The sequence below is a fragment of the Cygnus olor genome, chromosome 6 (genome assembly GCF_009769625.2).
Source record: "Cygnus olor isolate bCygOlo1 chromosome 6, bCygOlo1.pri.v2, whole genome shotgun sequence".
In the NCBI taxonomy this organism is placed as follows: domain Eukaryota; kingdom Metazoa; phylum Chordata; class Aves; order Anseriformes; family Anatidae; genus Cygnus; species Cygnus olor.
The window spans coordinates 4,561,815-4,579,919 of record NC_049174.1 but is presented as its reverse complement, the minus strand read 5'-3'; the positions used below and the strand labels follow the sequence as shown (position 1 = coordinate 4,579,919).

The window sequence follows — 18,105 nt, the reverse complement described above, 5'->3', positions numbered from 1 at the left end:
AACATCAGGGGCCCAGTTTGAATTAGAGCATATTTACCTAAAAATATATTACTGTTAGAGTAGTGTAACATTGCTCACGCTTTTTTGCTGTCTACTCGTGGCCTTCAAACTTTGATTGCTTTCACCCAAGTGCAATGTTTCCTCTTCACATACAGATACGTGCCAGGCAGAGCCAATCTTAAGTGTTAGTCAGCTTCCATCTGCATAAGGTAGTGGATAAGACTACTCAGATCAGGAGACAAACTAAGATTTAAGTCATTTTATCTGAAAAAAAAAAAAAAAAATCAAAATCCTTTAACAAAAATTACAACATTGATTATTTGAAATGAAAAACATCAAAAGTAAACATTAGCTCATTTCCCAGTGTTCAGGTAGGCACATTTTTTTTTCTGGGGAGCAAAATATATATCAAGCAAAAGACAAACTTACATCTACCATGTATTAGGGCCTGAGGTGGTTAAAAAGGTGGATTCTAAACCAGGCCATGAGGACACGAGTGGCCATCCAGAGTGGAGATGTCAGTCAGACTAGTATAGTTGCTCAAGAGCAGCATTAAAACAATTAAGTTAAATGTAAGCAGTTTAATTTGATTTCATACTCTAAATATAAATAGTCTGCAGAAAATTCGACTGTAAGGTCTTCTGACAGTTTTTAATTTGTTTTCTTGGTATGCTACAAATAAGCACAGAAACAAACATTTAAATAGAATTTGGCATTAGTAGATTAGCAAAGGATTATTTTGACAGGTCTTCGCATATTGCTATAGTAGTATGCTACAAGTATACGTTTCTAACAAAAGTAGAAAAATGAAGGGTAGCATTGCATTTATATATAGTAGGAAGTGAACCATCACAAAATACGAACCAGAATACTTAAAAATGAATAACTTGATGTGTCATGCTGTTATCCATTGTTTCATCCCTGGCATACAGGGAGGGAAATACTGGGTTTGCTAAATGTTGTAGTCAAAACAGCTCTCTGGTTTGGCATGCCTGTAGATATTGCCTACTGCTCTGGATGCCTTCAAATGCTGTGTCAACAGTTCATAATCCTGTATGGAGAATTACTCCTCTCTTTTATACAAATTGATTATTTTCCAAATAAGCTCATCTTTAGTTACCATTTTAATAAAAAGACACCTCTCTTGAGTATACTCAAAATAATCTTGGAAACTAGAAGTGGAAACGACTTATTAGGTCATTTAGTTTATCCATCTGCCAGTGCGTGATTTTGCCCTACAGTGCACTTTGTAATTCTTGGTACAATGTCATTTTAGGTGCACAAAGGGAAGCAGGTTTTATCAGTTTAGAAAGAAATAAAATCTGTGGACAGAGGTCTCTCATTTGCAAGTTTTGTGTGTCTTAACCTCAATGAGCATAAAGACTGAAAGGTTTTGCATGTTCTCCTTTCAGACCAAGACCACAACCAGTATTTTTGTCTCAATTACATTGAAACTAAATAATAATAAATGTTGGAAGCTATTCCTCCATTGTTCATCTAATTTGTTTGCATCAGAACTTTCATACTATAATATCTAGGTTGTAAAATGGAGCAAAGGGTAAAATTAACAATATAAACTGTTCAAAAATATGAAGATTTCTCTCTTCTTTTCAGTAGAGTTTTTACTGATGCAGTCACTAGACCAGAGCTTTTATTGTCTTCAAGAAGATGTAGGGTTGCAATGATGAGGCTCTGTGGAACATCTCCCACACTATCTCAGCCCTGGTTCATCTTTGTTTTCCAGCACAAAGAATGATGCTTTTTGGATTTTGATTGATTTACAATTACCTTCTTCCTATCAGTGGAATCTTGTTGAGATTGTCATTGAATCAGGCTCCGGCAAACACTTTTGTCATGGTAGCAAGGTACAAGGTAGACAGGGATCTTCAGAAGAGCCATCATAGAACTGCCAGTTTGCTCTGGTTTTTACGATTCTTTTGGAATTAAGTCTTCTAGATAGTCAAAGATAAACATATTTTCCTAGCTAGCTGTACTTAGTGGGTGCAAAGTTTCCACTGATATGCTTACAAAGCATAGACATAGACGACACAAAAAACCATAAATGCTGTGATATATTTGCATCTACATACATATCTAAGGTCTGTTTTTTCAACTGCCCCACTGACACTAGGTTAGTTCTGTAAGTAACTGTTCTGTGTCTTTATTTGGGAGTTCTGAGCAACTTTTTATTGTTTCAAGACTCAGGAAATAAGATTGCAAGAGCTGTTCTTCTCTAATTTTTGTTGTTTTTTTGGAATGTATCCACTAAAATAGTTGCCTAAAAATTTGGACACGTGTTGCTAACAATTAACACCTTGTATTTAGTATTTCAGTTCTCTTTGCTGTAAAAGTCTTGGAGGAGAAAAATAGTTCTAACATACAACGCGCAGCTACAGAATTGAATACAGTTTCTATGCAGTTAGACTATGCATTAAATGTCAAATATGTTTATACCAAAATATACTTTATATACAGAAGTAATTGCTATATATATAAACACAGTATTCCCACAAAAAGTTACATTTTGAATTCAGATTCTTAAAAGCTCTCCTAATGCTAATTTCTACGCAGGCTTATTTGCTTTGTCTCCATGAGAGCAAATGAAACATCCAGCAGCAGGATCTGAGTGGTACCCACCTCAAAATTCCTTGTTAGCCTTGAAGAACTTTTACACACAAAGTGGGAAGCATTTATTCAAATAATTCCACTGAATCAATAATGAAGTAATGTTGAATTTTGATCTTTTAATATGTTAGTTATAATAAATATATATATTTGAAATAGGATATAAATCTAAAACATCAAATGGTTAAAAAAAAAAAGCCATTCATTCAGAACTGATTAATTTTATTCTGCAGCTGAAGCTTGTTTGCCCCACATTATTTAGAACAAGCATTTAGTAATCATTAAAATGTAGAAAGTTACTGACAGCTTAGGAGTTTTCTAGAAATAATAAGTCAACTGTTCATTTTTTCCCAGGCTGTTACAGATTTTATTGCTATCTAATCTAATGTCCAGAAACCCATTGTTAACACAGACTGATGTAAAGTAAACACTGAAGCCTCGGTATCAGATAAACAGAACACTGACGATTCAAATTTTTTTCCACACAAGTCTTCCCAACTTAATTCACAGCAAACTTTCTGTATGTATCAATTTCCATGGGACTTCATAAACTTTACATTGTTGGTTTTTGGGTTTTGTTTTTTTGATGAAGTCTACAATTTTGCTGGCTACGCTGGGGGTTTGAAGGCACTGCATGCTTTCAGTAGATGTGAATTCAGAAAACAAATGCAGCATTGTGTATAATGACAAAATGTGGAAATAATACAGAAGTCAAGAAGAAAATATTTTCTTCTTTTTCTTCTTCCAGAAGAAAAAAATGTTTTAACTTTTGTGTGAGTTTTCTGTATGATTTTTATGAAACTTTTGTGCTTCTCTGACATTAACTTCCACAAGAGAGAGGTGTATTAGTGGAATCTTTCAGAGACCTGCAGAAAATTGTGTCTAAAGACAGCCTTTTTGATAAATGTCATGAAAGCTAAGGAGGAAAAAAAAAAAACTAAAAGCTTGGAAGGTGGTATATAATGAGCTAGATAAAGGTGCTAAAAGGGTATTTGATAATTAACACTGGAGAGAAAGACAACGGAATGTTTCATGGAGAAAAAAAAAGATATTGATGATGATATTATTTGATGATTATGGTTTTAGGGAAGACCAAAGTAATAAAAGTGCAAAACCAAAACCAGAGGAGTTGAGACTACCTTTATGTCTAGATACTGCTATGGATGTTATTAGGCATTAGGAGTTTTTATGTAGAGTAAACAAATTCATACTTCTTTATCTGCCAGCACAGGCAAAAACTAATTTTGTAGATGCAATATAAATATCTAGTTACTTGTTGTTGTTGTTTTAAGCTCACTCAGAAGACAGTCAACCATGGTCTGAAAATTTCTAATTAGAAAATACCAGGGATATTTTTATTGAAAGGCTTGCAGGAAATGGTGCATTAGTGGTATTTTCTTAAAAACTATCAGTTACATTTCTACATGAGTTATCTGAATAGAAAATATAAAGTAAGAATACTGAAGGCAGAAATAAAAAAGGACAGTGAGCAGGTCAGAGGTGCAAAACTCAGCCTGGAATGGAAAAGGCAGATGTGGATGGGATAAAGGAACAGTGATCCAAACATTCCAGAGAAATGCGCAATAGCTTGTGCAAACACTCCCCTCAATAATTAGTGCCCAGTTTTGCATGTTCTGAGGATCAGAGGGATTTTCAAAGTGGAGAATACAACAAAATTCAACCCTGGTGCCAATTCCTAACCTCTTTCACCCTGACTGGAGTTAGGCACTCCATAACTAATCAATCAAGATATTAATTTAATATTTTCAAGTAAGCTAGTTTCTACCTATTGCATAATGTCAAAGTTTCTGCAAATTACTGCTGTCCCAGACATTAAACAGGAAGTCAGTCAGTGCTGTGTCTGCAGCTCCTTACAGGGAAGGCACAGAAGTTCAAAATTCATAGCCAATATCCAAAATACCAACTTACCCAAGCAGGTTAGAATAATCCCTGAGTCTATGCACATTATTTTTGCTCCTCATAAATTTATCCCCACCCCCCCAAAAAAGCAAAGTATCAAAGAAGCTTTTAAATAAGCTTGTGTCCTTCAGGAAGATCATACACAGAGAAACAGACAGATATTTGCTTATATGAGGGAACGGGTGGAAGGTTAGCAGACAGATCCATATCTCCGTGCTTCTGCTGCAGCAATGTCTGAAGAAATTGGCTGATCGTTTTGTGGGTGGTTCTTTTGCTTTGCAAAGTCTCAGCTGAATAGTTACAGCTCTATCCAGCCCCTCTGCTTCCCAAAGTACACAGAGAATTGAGGAATAACTAACAACTGTGAAAATAACTCGGACATCCAAATATGCTATCCGAGGCCGTCATCTCATGAGACAGGCCAAGCCTTTGAAAAGAAAGACTAGTTTATAATAAAATATATTATATAAAAATATGTCATTTAAAATATATCCAAGAATATATAAAAAAAAAAAAACAACTAATAAGAACAAGTACGCCTTAAAGAAGCTGAATTTCTTGAAATTGCAGCTTTGTGTCATTAGGATAAATAGGATGGGAGTTAAAATTTTCAGATAAGAGATTTCAGGATTCAGATATGTGAGTCAAAGATAGTTTGGGGGAAGAAAAAAGATCTGGTAAAAAAGAACAGACTGAAAAGATAAAAATGATATATGTAGGCTCCTGCAGATTGCAGGAAAAGTGTTATTGTACTTTTCATTAAGAAAATAAATTATTAATCTACTATTCAAATATATAAACTCAACAGAGTTAAAAACCGCACTTGATCAGCAAGGCCTTTCTATTAACTAAATTTTAAAGAATTCAAAACTTCCACATCTCTAAATTTCTAAGAGCACTCAATTACAAAGGTTAAAGGTCCATGAAGTGCTTTATGTCTCAGGGTTAGCTTGCTCCAGAGGGCATTCTGGAGCACAAGTGGGTCAGTCCTCATATTAATTATTTTCAGACATCATAAGTTTCATTGTTTCATTTATTAACTTGTCAAAATATCTGACTCTTGCTCAGTTCCGTGGGTGGAGATGGTTGCGTGCTAAAGCCAATCTTCTGATCTATTGTTGCTGGCTTTGCCCCACGAGCTTGGAGGCAGGTGGCCCCAGTAGAATGGCTCCGGCTCAGCTCCACTTTAGAAATGCTCCAGGGTCTTTGGTGGGGCTGAGGCAAGGGCAGCAGGGCAGGGTGTCAGCCCTCTGGCACTTCTGCGGTGGCTTGGTGTACCCTGAGGTCCTGGCTTTCTTCCTTTCATAGCATCCATGGCTCGCATCTCCACATCTGCCTGCACAACTGTCTCTTCTGCTTCCTACCAAAATCTAGGAGTTCTCCCTTTTCCTGGCCATTCCAGCAAGACCTCCATGTGCCTTGCTCATTCACTCCTTCAGTAGCTGCTGCTGTCTGTATGTTTTGGTGGCTCTCATAAGTTGTGTTCGAAGGGAGAACAAAAAGGCAGAAGTCCCCCGTTAACTGTACAGAGGTTAGATGGTAACCCACTGCAGACAAGCATGCTTTCATAGATGTACAGCTGTCTAAATACAAAGTTCACTAGCAAAAATATTGCAAATATTAATTGTAATGTGTGAATATGTCACGTGTGATAGGAGCATTTCATAATATTCATTTTACAATATATCACATGAGAGGAGTGTTTTACAATACCTATGGTCTGATAATTCCAAGGTGTCCCCAAAAACAGATATTTCTTTTATCTGAATTTATCACTAAAATCACAAAATGTGAGTAGTTAATTTGAATTTGACCATATGCTCATAGGAAAAGACAAAGACAAAGAACGAATAGTACAAGCCCTGTGGGGCAATCTTTTCTGTTCATGCTGGAGATGGATTGGCAGTGAAATAGCAGTACAGAAGGAATCTCTGATTTAGATGTCCTTCAATTTTTATTGTGTTAAGTAGCAAAATAAATAGATAAATAAACATGATTGCAATGACTGAAACACTGAAAGGTTAAAAGAAAGAGCGGCTTCTAGCTTTTGATTCCCTCAAGATAGCTGAGACACTGCAGGGTCAGCCAAGAAGTGACTTGCTGATGCCACGCATCAAAATTGTGCCTCGCTGGCTGGCTGTGGTGTTGCTTTGTGCCTCCCTGGGGACAGGGCCTGAGGCATTGGGAGAGCTGGCCCTTTGTCTGGCACAAGTCTGGATAGCTTGTGTTAAACCCTGGTGTTGGGGTTTTTTCCATTTCTCCAACTTGGCTCCAGATGTGCAGTGAGGTGCTTTGTTAAATGACTGATGTGTAAAATGAGTGAGAACAAGGTCTAGAACAGAAAATGCAGCGCGTGCAAACAGCAGGTATGTACCCATCCAGATGCTGGTGGGTGCCATGTCTTTTGCAAGTGGCCACAGATTCCTACTGTTGGAAATAAGGCAATACGTATAGGGGTCATATCTGTATCTCCTAGTATCTCAATGCTCTCTAGAGACAAATTAATAGTAACTTTTAAGATTTTTTTTTTTCCTGGCAAGGCACAGTTTGGATGGGCTTAAGCCTGTATTGCCAAGGAGACCAGGCCAGCCTAGATACAGTCAGTGTAACATTTGGGAAGTCTAAAGTGTTTCATTGATAAGGAATGTGGTAAGTCTGTTCGTATTGACGTGGTAGGGCTGTGGTGTTTATACCGTGTTTGACACGTTCAGGAGTCTGGCTTATATGTTATGCAGCTCATTGAAAATAATACATTTCATTTAAAGATTGCAGAACAATGTCTTTGCATCTTCTTTTATATCCCACATCACTTCCCACAGCCATTCCTGGAGTGTTAAGGATTATTCTACAGTGAGAGAATATTATTTCATGTGTCATGACTCTTTCGCAGAAACAGAAAATAGGGCAAGATTCTTCTTGATATATAATTTCTTTCCATAAATCATTTCATTAAAAAGACCCTGACGTCTCTCTAAATGTAACTCATATCTACTTTAAGGTGAGGTAACGCTTGCATAGTGAGCATCTATATGTGTTGGTCTTCTAATTTACTCTGAAAAGAATGTCTTCAGAATTTCCTTTCAGCTTGAAGCCTACCAGAAGCTCAGCTCTTAATAGAAGTTCAATCAGACACAGTGCTTCTAAGGAGGCCTAATAACTGTCTTTCTCTTTTGAGGGGTAATTAGCTCTGCACCAAATAGATTAAAACTGGCTTGCTCATTGTGTTCCAAAATAGCCAATGCGCTAGGTCCAGAGGAAAATTGGTGCACATTGTTAGGCTGATAATATGAGAAGTTATTCAAGGACAAATTCTTTTAATTTTTATGATTTGAATTTTTTTTTTTTACTCTGCCTAACAGAAATTGCAATCCACATTGCTTGTGTATTTTTACAAGTACTACATCTCATAAATATTAAAGTATTGCTGTGGTCATCTTTGCAGCTTTCCAAAGATGATGATGAGGTGAATTGTACTAATTGTCCCTTGTTTGAAAACAGGGTTTCAAAAAGGTTTTGATGAAAAGCTCTGAAAAAAATACCTCATTCTAACTTTGAGAGGGTTAGTAAATAAATAAAAGATAATGCCTCCTATCTCCCTGCCCAGAGCTTGTGTATTGAATATGTTTGATTTAAATGTATGCTGCTTTTCCACCTATGTGACATTTCATTCACAGGTTAACAAAAAAAGAATATGACCAAATCAGTGGTTAAAAATTTAAATGCTGTATGTCGTCATTAGAAAGCTGCTTTAAGCTAGAATTCAAAAATCCTTTGATCACTAATGGGATGGTGCCAGAATTTTGCAGTTGGCATGCACACATCTTGTCCCACAGGGCATAACTATGTAAGCTTGTCCATGCTATTCTTCCTCATAAGCTGATGGAGAGTATGTTGAAAAATGCAAGTATGCTACAGCCTTCAGTGGCAGTAGTGGCACCCAGGTGGCAAGTTCTCTGGGTTCTTGGTAGCTACCTTAGCACAAACAAAAATAATATAGTAATTAGTGCTCATATCATAATGTCGCCTGCACAGGGCTGCAGGTACACTAATTTTATATGGGAGGTACTGCATTCAAAATATTTTAATAGTAACATCCCCAGGTGCCAGGCTTTAAGACCATGCAGTGTAGCTAGTTGTTATTAATTTGTACAAAATTTACCACACAACTTCCATTTTCTTGATGTTTCTTGATGATGTCTGCACTGGCAGTTGGCTCTGACAAGGTGTGTGACCCATGCAGGAGTCAGGTACCTGTCCCAAGGGAAGCTGCCAACGTGGACAGCAGGGGCAGATCTAACTTTGAGGACACTCAGGACCCTTCCCAGTAGAAGTTCATAAACCTTGCTGTGATCTTTCTTTATCATTAAGTTTTAACAGCAACATGCAGTAACTCCATAACACCGTTTAACAGCAGAGGTAACTATACAATAGTACGAAGGCCTTATTACAGTGATGTAGCATGTAACAACTTGATGGAACATGTGGCAAATTTACCTTTTCCTTTTTTCCACCAAGGTTTCAAGGTGCCTTTGTGTGCTGGTGCACCTGCACCGTAGCCCTCAGCAGGTCCATCATCACCCCGAGAGCCAGGCATGGTGCCACCTGGCTGTGCGTGCGGAGGGTGAGTAAGAGAAAGCTGTGAGGTCATTGAAGGAAGAATGATGTTTTATTCTGTTTTGCTAGGTAGGAAAAGTAAATATTTCTGTCAATGTTTTCTTCATGATGAAGAACCTTACAGTGTGCTTGTTTTGCATGGTGTTGTTCTCCGAAATCTCTGTTGCACCCAGGCAAATGTGCATGCACATGCCTGCAGGAGTCAACTACAAAACATTATCTTGAGGTCACCCTTGCTAAAAAGTAATCCAGCAGCTACTGAGAGAAACCACCAGGCGAGTCCCTTTGTTGTTTGTCTCCCTAAGGCAGTGGCCTTGAATCATGAAAATGGAAGGGGACTGCTCTAACTAAGAACAGTCATGAGGCAAAAATGTCATCGCCATCTGTATTGATTTTTTTTTTTAATCAGTCAGTGAAATCCGTTGATAGATTTTTGCATTTCAGTGCCTGATTTAGCTCAGAACGTAAACATCACCAGCTGGACAGCTCTGTCAATTGCACTCAATTTTCAGAGAGGCTAAGTATTCTTACAGTAATGTTAACTAAATTTTTCTTCAGAAATTTGTTCTACTCTGTTTCTCCGTTTAAGAAATGTCTTCAGAAATCCAGCCAAAAGTACAGAAGGTCTGACTGTGGCGATCTGCACTATTTGGACATTAGTAGAAAATTAATGAATCAGCAGCATAATGCTTCAAAAAAAGATTTACTTTTTCACTTGGTGATGGTACAACTCTGATTCCAAAGATATTAAGAGTTTGACAGGAATGCCAGTAATGTTTCTGAGAAATAATGGTAAATGTCACTTGGCTGGTGAGAACCAAAGTTGAAGTATACGGCAATCTTCATGTGCTGTAGTTCAGTAAATACGGCACTGGATCAGGACCAGGATTCTGCTTATATCTTCTTTTTTATTTCTAGAAAATATTCTGTTTCCTTTATGTTGTAGTTTGCCGTTTGCCTTTGCAAAGATTACACTTCCTAAAGTTCTCAGAGATCTAGAGATGGCATATGTAAACTATTCTTCATCCTGAAATTTCACTACACTTCCAAAAGAAAATATTTCCTCCAGTTTCTGAGTAGTTGAAGTGGTCATGGGTGATATCTTGAGAGCTTGAAAAATAACAGCATTGCAGTGGTTTTGTTCACAATGACAAAACATAAAGAGGCACAGTAAGGCAGCTTATGGGAAAGATAGTACAATAACAACACTGACCTCCTGACCCTTGTAAATTAGGAAGTGCAATTTCTAAATCAAAAACAGCACCAGAAACTCTGGGAATGGAAACAGGCTTAATTCTTTGTTGTGCAAAGAAACCGAGATTTCCATAACAGCAGGTCAGATTTTTGGTCCTGTGTACATGTCCATTTGTTTCATAAATTCCAGACAGCTGTGTGCTCAGAGTGGCTTTGGGAACAAGGATAAGTCAGTGGGGAAGTTATGAGGAGAATGGCTGGGGATCTGCACCCTTTCCATGCCAAGGAGATGCAGGGATGCTCAGGAGACGGAGATCCCTATATTCCTAAATGCTCCCTGAGGAATCTCTTTGCAGTCAAGACCATTCTCTCCTTCAGTGTCTACAGGGTTGTCTTGAACACAGAGTCTGCAGTAAACAACGTATGTTTACCATCAAGGAAGAATGACCCAGACCAGATCTCTAATCTCAAAATAAACACTAACCAGATATAGTGGCATCCATGAAAAGATTTTTTCCACTGCTGCTTCTTTTAATTTTCTGTATGCAAGATTTGTTCAATACTCTGGGCCCTGGAACTGATATCTAACAGGAGTTTGGTGGAACATCCTTATGAGGATAGGCGAGTCATCTGGGGCTGGGAAGGTTGGGATTAATTATATTTTGTTTCAAGGCATACTCTATTTCTTTGCCCCCTTGCAGTCTTTTTTTTTTTTTCCCCTGTATAGTTCCACCAGTTTATTCATTGTTCTGCCATTTGAAAAGGGTTGTTCCATACCTTCAAATATTGATTTAATAAATTGAAGTAGGTACTTTTTTGAGTTTTCCAATGTGTGTAGAAAATTAACTGCTGAGAAGAATCCATTCTTATATATAAGATTAAAAAGATTTTGTACTTTAAAGCTATTTATTTTAAAAAGTTAAAAAGCATAATCTCGTATTGTTCCACTAAATACATATATATATATTATGATATTTATTTCCACTTTTTCATGAGACACAATTGTTAGGAAAGGAGACAGAAAACATCTCTTATCTTTAGGAAACAAAGAGCAAGTGGATCTCAAATAAGCATAACAATTTTTGTATTCATAGAATAATTAAAATTTAGGTGTTTGGGCAGGCAGTAAGTTTACATTTTGTGTTAGTTTGTCTGGGAAAAACATCTGTTTGTTTAGCAAATGCAAAAAGACTACCTGACATCAACCCAGGACTGGGTCAAGGCAGTATAAATCAGGCTGCACTGCTGCTACTAGAAAATAAAACTATGGCAAGCACTTGGGAAGTGTAAATTCTGTATATATATTACATTTATAGGTGTAAGCTACGTGCTACAAGTATGTGGAGATATGGGAGAAACAAAAGGAGATGTCTCAAGAACAGCCTCAGACAAGAAAGTTGTGTAAGCAGAAGTCCCCACCACGCATAGAAAGCCCATGTTATGTTACAGGAACTTTGGTGAGTGACGAGGATGTGCTTGTGGGCAGGCTGGAAATCTGCAGGGGCTGAGGCAAGAGGAGGAGAGGAGGTGCCTCAGTACAAAAAAGGTGGATTCCAGGGTTTGCTGGATTCATACCACTGTTACCACTGTTTGTGCCACAGAGTTCATGGGGAATGAATATGAGCTAACTTCCTTCTGTTTTCTTGATAATTCTTCCTGACTGTTTAACTTGGTCACCAGAGTCCACCACAACTTTGTTGTTACTACTTTGGGGTGGTTTTGTGGCATCTTTTTACTCTGAGTATCTAATAAAACACCCAGGCTTGCCCAAGCAGTTGTTAATGACATTGAGTTGTTACATTTGAACTAGGATTTTCTGTTCTGTAATACAAAACCAAAAACGTGCAAGCTCATAAACAGCTTAGTCATAAAACAGGTTGGGATCAATACTATAGGAGTTCTTCTGTGCATGAAGATCCTATGCATTACCCAGGATAACTCATAAGTGCTGCCACTTCCCTGTAGCAGATATACCATGGCCTGTATGAGTGTGTTAGAGTTAACAAGAGAGGAATGCATGTGACAAGAGGTCATGGATCAGAAGAGATCCCTTCAAGCAGATGTGGAGAGCCAGCCTTTCAGGCCACCCAGCAGCAGCAGGACTGGCCCCAGCGTGGTCCGCGCTCCCTCCGCCCAGAGAAGCAGCTGGACACCACCTCTCCGTTCTAGGAAACCCGTGCACTCCCTGGGACATGTGGCACGTCTGTGGTCCAGAAGAGAACGTCACACCTGCCTTGCAGAGTCAGGGAAAATTGGTCCAATGCTAATCCTGAAGACTGAGATTTCTTTTTCTTTTTTTTTCTTTTTTTTTTTGTTTTTTTACATTTTGATGACCAAGATTTCCTTTCTTGTGGAAGAATCTCGTATTGCCATATTTTCTGACCTACTCACAGATCTTCTCTTGCCTCCGTTTAGAATAGATTTTTCTAAAAAATCAATTGTTTTTCCTTTCTAATTTCTTCTGCTTTGAATTGTGTTAATTCCAAACAGATCAAGAGTTAAAACAATCCTGTATTCATTTTCTTTTTTTTTCCAAACGATGAGTCATATGAGTACGGATGGCCTTTTGTTATTCTTTAGTAAACTCAAACAAGAATATTTATTCCCTCATTAGAAAAAACAATAAATCAGAGAAGAGAAAAATGTGAAACAATAATTTAAAATAATTCCTGGCTGTGTCTTACAGTTGCTCTTTTTTATTTAGAAAATGAAAAAAAAAAAACAACCTGGGGGGGGGGGGGAGATCAGAAAAACCATTCCTAAAATGTGCTGGATCACTAGTCCTGAAGGCTAAATCCTGGAATTTTTCTGTGCCGAGGTCTTATGTGAACCAACAGACGAATTGGAGAATGCTTGTGCCATGTTGGGAACTCCACGTGCTCTCTGGAACAGCAGTGCTTTGAGCAGAGGCAGCAGAGACGACAGCCTGTCCCTGAGCAGAGCCAACAGAGTGAAGGTTGGTGCACCCCCACTTCCTCCACAAACTCTGTGCTGCAAGGATAACCTACTTTATATGCTAGCGTGATCTCAGACTGCTCTCTTGACAGATTTATCAGTTTTTTTGTTACTTGGACGTATATCAAAACAGGATTTTTTGCACTCATGTAAAAGCAAACATAGCTGAGCAACTCACAACTAAATTTAGTCTTAAGTATTTAAGTATTTTCTGCCATTTTTATGTTCTGTTGCTGTCCATCTAACCGCCATAAGCTGTAAGTTGCAAAAGCCTTTACATGACACTGTCCTGACACAAAGTCTTGCAGCCGTTCCATTGAGTATTTTCTTAGGGAATGGGATGGTGGTGTCTCTTTAAAAAAAAAGTGGAGGTCTGCTTTTTTAAGTTGCACAGTGGAAATCTGAATTAGAGATGAGAAGAAAGGATTCCTTGCAAAATAAGTTTGACACCTCGGTGAAAAAGAGGAGCATCTTCTCCAAGGCTTTGGGCCAGTGCTCTAAACTAACAGATTTCATCATTGGCGACAAGAGTAGGTACGTGTTCAGTACAAAAAACCACGCCCTGGCCACAGATTTTGAATTCCCCAGCATTCGGTACACCCAAAGGTCATTAAACTCATTTGGCTTGCATCCCTCCTGCTGTGAAGAGAAAATGCTGTGGGTGCTGTCTGCTTCACCCGTATGCAGTCATAATGTTGGCTGTGCTCTAAGAGCCTTCACAGCTGTGCTGTAACACAGTTAGTTCCCAGCATGACTCAGTTGAAGGATTTTATTTAATCTGCACAGGACTTCTGCAAAAAGAGAATTTTCATTTGTGAAAAGCGTTGAAGCTGTGCAAAGGTGAAAGCAGAAGGCATGTGAACAAGAGGCTGCATCTCAAAAGCTAATTTCCCATTGTCTTAGGAAATAATTTCAGTGAAATGGAAAGATGGGAGATAAATAGAACAATTTCATTGATTTGACCACCTTAATTCCTGTAATTGTCCTATTAGTCATCAGTGCTGTGGTCGTAGTTTGTATTACTTCTAGTTCATAAACAGGAATGATTAAATTGCAAGGGTTTTTGTTGTTGTTGTTGTTGTTTGCTTTGTTTAGTGGCTCTAAATTCAGCTCTTCTGGTAGGTCAAGTATTTTTTGAAAGTGGGCTTGAAGAGAAAACAATCTGCTAGATGCATCTTAGCAGTGTGTGTTTGTTCAGTAATAGTGCAATCCAGGGGAAAAAAATAAAGTCCTTACAAGAAGACTTAGAAGACTTGACCCAGGCTTCACTGATGTGGCATCTGGGGGAACTTACCTAAATTAAGTTCCCCTTTTTATTTATATTTGCTTTTGGTGATTATTTGCGCTATTTTTGGCTTTTTATTCCTTTGAAGTTATATACCCCTTTTTAAATTCCAAGATCCTCTACAATGATTTAAATCCTCCTAGAACAACAACAACAAAAAGATTCTTGTTCCCGACATATGACAATGACAAAAACTGAAGACTGGCAGTTCAGATTAAGTTCTCTTGGGGACAAAGGATAGCTACCAGCCTGTTTTACAAGTCTGAATTTTGGGAACTTTCAAAGTAACTCTTAAATCATTTGCTTAAGGACTGATCTTTGGTGTAGGTGGACCTGAAGTCACCTGATAAATACATATTTTGTATTTATATATATTGTATATTCAAAATGCCACTGACCACAAGACTCAAATGTACACAAAGAATCCCAAATCGCAGAAGGAGCAGCATGAATACTCCAAAGTTGTCTGACATTGAAGTTTGTCAGTAGTTTTGATCTACATATCTTCCGTGGTATTCACGGTAAAAAGCAAATACGTTCAGTAACAAATAATTTTTCCAGGTTCCCTCCATGCCCATTCTCTGATTCTGATATGAATACTTTTTTCCAGTTTAATCCAGATGCCAAGACACTACATTCCTGAGGAGGTGAGTGTTAACCAAGAACAACTCACTGAATACTCTTAAACTGCCTGCAAAACTCAAGAATCAAGATAGCTGGGTTTCAAGCGAGGGTGCCTCTGCAAAGAGGATGTGAAAAGGAAGTCTCTGCTCACAAAGTGTCCATGGATGTTCAAGGAAAGCTGTGCCACAGGTAATTAAAATCAAACAACATTGTGAATGCCCAATTAAAAGGAGCTGACTCATGGCGGTTAAAGGCAGTTGCCTTGTGCTTTCACTCTAGAAATATAAAATCAAATCTACCACCACTGTTATTTAAAGTTAGCGTTAATGAGAAACTCCAGTGCAGCTGATTGTTGCCATTAATTATTTGCTGAGCCACAGCAAAGATACCCCAGAACTCACGAAAGATAATGTCCATAAGTACTAGTGATTTTTATGGGATGTAATCATGAAGTGATATAGGTAATGTTTCTATTCAGGAATGTCAGAGTTCATTTCTGTACAAATTGAAGCATGCAGATTGATACTCCAATGCCTATCAGAAATAGTACATATCGTGATAAATTTGGCTTCATGGTTTAGTTGGGGCATAATTTAATATCCAAGGTGAACCATCCAGAGCTCTTCTTAGAATTTAAATTTTAATTGAATGATTCAGTGTTGTTCTATATAAATTGAAGGAAAGTAGTAGTGAAAGTAAGGCATTCACCAAGGGTGTTCTCTGTTTTTTAAAAAGATAAACTTAAGAAGTATAAGGAAATATTTGGTGAAAATATGAAAAAAATCATATGAGAATACGAAAAAATGAGTAAATAAAACCTTATGGGCATATACATAAAGATCTGAAGCCTTTTGGGTAGCGGGTGGCTGTTTGTTTATTGTAGCTACTTGATAACCTGTTAAGTAAAGTGATACTGGGTATGAAAACCTACAACTGCCTGAAATAACTCTGCCATCCCAGCAAAGACAAGATGGACAATTTGAGAGTATTTAATTCAAACAGAAAAGCCCTGCATCATTCTTTCGAAAGGTATGAAGCCATTTCTGCCTTATGATGTGTAAGATGCAGAAGAGACCCTCCGGGTATGTTGAAAGTGGCATCAAGTTATTTAAGATTTCTTCATATTTGCTTCACGCTGTTTCACCTCGGGTGACCCTGGCAGAAGATGACTTTCCCATTTAAGTGCAAATGTATTTCAGGTAAATAGGTTTTGAAGTGAGACATAATACCTATCAGGTTAAAAGATAGCCTCACACTGCTTTGATTTTTTTATGCATGCACAGATGTGGGTCCCTTTTTTGGGGACTGATAAATGCATTAATGACAGAAGAGACAGTTCCCTGGGTCATTGGTATCTCAGCAGTGCTTAAGAGCAAATGGGTGAGCGCTCTTGCAGTTAATGAGCTGGACCAAATTAACCAACTGAGAGTAGTAATTAATTTGATCACTGATTTATCAGAGATGCGCACTGACACAGCTTTCTGCATTCACTTTGGAGTCTCTCAAACTTGTAATTAAAGCTAAATTGCTAAAACTGCATTTGTAACAAAACCTGTTTAAGCCATCTTATTTGGAAAATAGCTCTGTATGTTCTGATTCTTCTGATTATCAGTAAACTGTTATATGGAATAAATAAAGAACAGAGGTTAATTAAAAATAGTAGTTTGAAGATTATTTTTTTCAGCTATATCATCCTGTTTGAGGAGCAAAGAGTAAAGAAAAAGGTGGTACTTGTTCTGCATTCCTTTCAAATACTGTAATAAAAGCATTTAGCTGCATTATTGAAAAAGTATTAGTTTGTGAAATTGGTGCCTCTGAATATATATTTAATTTTTTTTAATGTGAGCTTTCTTCCTAGGTCACACAAAATCCTGATGTGAGAAAAGCACTGGAACAGAAGTGTTGCAATTTTCAGGCCTCCCCTTCATTAACTCCGATGGCTCCTCAGCAAAAACGGCCGAGTTTGCTGCTGCACAGCTGAGATTTTTCAGTTTTGGGCGTCACATCAGGTACTCACCTTTCATCTTTGCTAGGAAGCGCTAGGAAGCACTAGGAATTAAAAATTGTGTTTGGGCTGTATGACTGCTGATTTGCATGAGAAATGCGTTGCCCTGGGCAGGCTGCTGCTGGGCTCCTTTTTTCCCGTCCATACATCTCGCACGCAGAACACACTAACTGTGTGTATATAGGCTTGATGCGCACTTCACACATGTACAAAAGCTCCAGATGTGCTGTGTATCTTGTTTAGTTGACTTTATTCTTCTGTAAAGCCAAGAGAAATATTAATCATTCATTTACTGTTAGGGGATGGGTCTTCTTCTCATATTTCAGTTAAGGGGGTGGAAAAGTAAAGTAAGCCAATTTTTTTCCTATTTAAGGCCAAAGCTGGGGAATGCTTGTGGCTGAGTTCTGTACATGGCCCGGTGCTGGAAGGGCAGGGAACGACCGATGTTGCTATTTTGAATAGATTTTTCTTTCCCCCCCATTTTTTCTTTTTGCCCAGAGATTCTCATGTCTAATATTTAGACATGATGAGCTTTGTGCAAAAAGTAACTTTGCTCATTCTTGCCGTGTTTCAACCCTCAGTTATTTTGGCACAACAAGACGGTGAGTAATTCAAGCTTCTTATGATTTAATGTTTTTGTTTTATTTTTTATTTTCACCAATCGTTTAATAGCTGGTAAGAAACGTGTACTCACAGACCTCACCAGAACACTTTTCCTTCGCTAATCCAGTAGTAACGACAGCGAATGCTGAAGCTGAAAGCTGTGGGAGCATGCATTACCCTCCCAAAGGTTGCTCTTCGCTTTGCTGTTTGCCGGTGGTTAAGGGGACTGTGCAGTGCTCACTGCTGTGCTGCATTTCTTCTTGTTCTTACTTGTTTTCCT

At 38.0% G+C, this 18,105-nt stretch overlaps 1 protein-coding gene and 2 long non-coding RNA genes across 6 annotated transcripts in view; all 3 read left to right on the top strand.

Annotated features, from left to right (window-relative positions):
- LOC121071949 overlaps nt 1-13,057 on the top strand; it is a 76,305-nt gene extending 63,248 nt beyond the window's left edge. For 2 of the 4 annotated variants that reach the window (XR_005820868.1, XR_005820870.1), the window contains 2 exons: nt 9,061-9,166; nt 11,670-13,011. This is a non-coding gene — a long non-coding RNA (uncharacterized LOC121071949). Of the gene's footprint in view, nt 1-7,081; nt 7,195-9,060; nt 9,167-11,669 lie in introns of those variants that run through there. The other 2 variants (XR_005820867.1, XR_005820869.1) reach the window with 2 other exon arrangements.
- Nucleotides 13,058-13,150: 93 nt separating this feature from the next.
- On the top strand, nt 13,151-17,216 carry LOC121071950. The gene is made up of 4 exons (XR_005820871.1): nt 13,151-13,309; nt 13,695-13,842; nt 15,204-15,406; nt 17,076-17,216. It is a non-coding gene; the product is annotated as an uncharacterized LOC121071950 (long non-coding RNA).
- A 185-nt stretch (nt 17,217-17,401) lies between these two features.
- The window catches only part of COL3A1 (collagen type III alpha 1 chain), a 51,826-nt gene continuing 51,122 nt past the window's right edge, over nt 17,402-18,105 (top strand). The window contains exon 1 of the mRNA XM_040560868.1: nt 17,402-17,824. Coding sequence (XP_040416802.1) covers nt 17,746-17,824 — 79 coding nt within the window. The 5' untranslated portion in view covers nt 17,402-17,745. The remainder of the gene's footprint in view (nt 17,825-18,105) is intronic.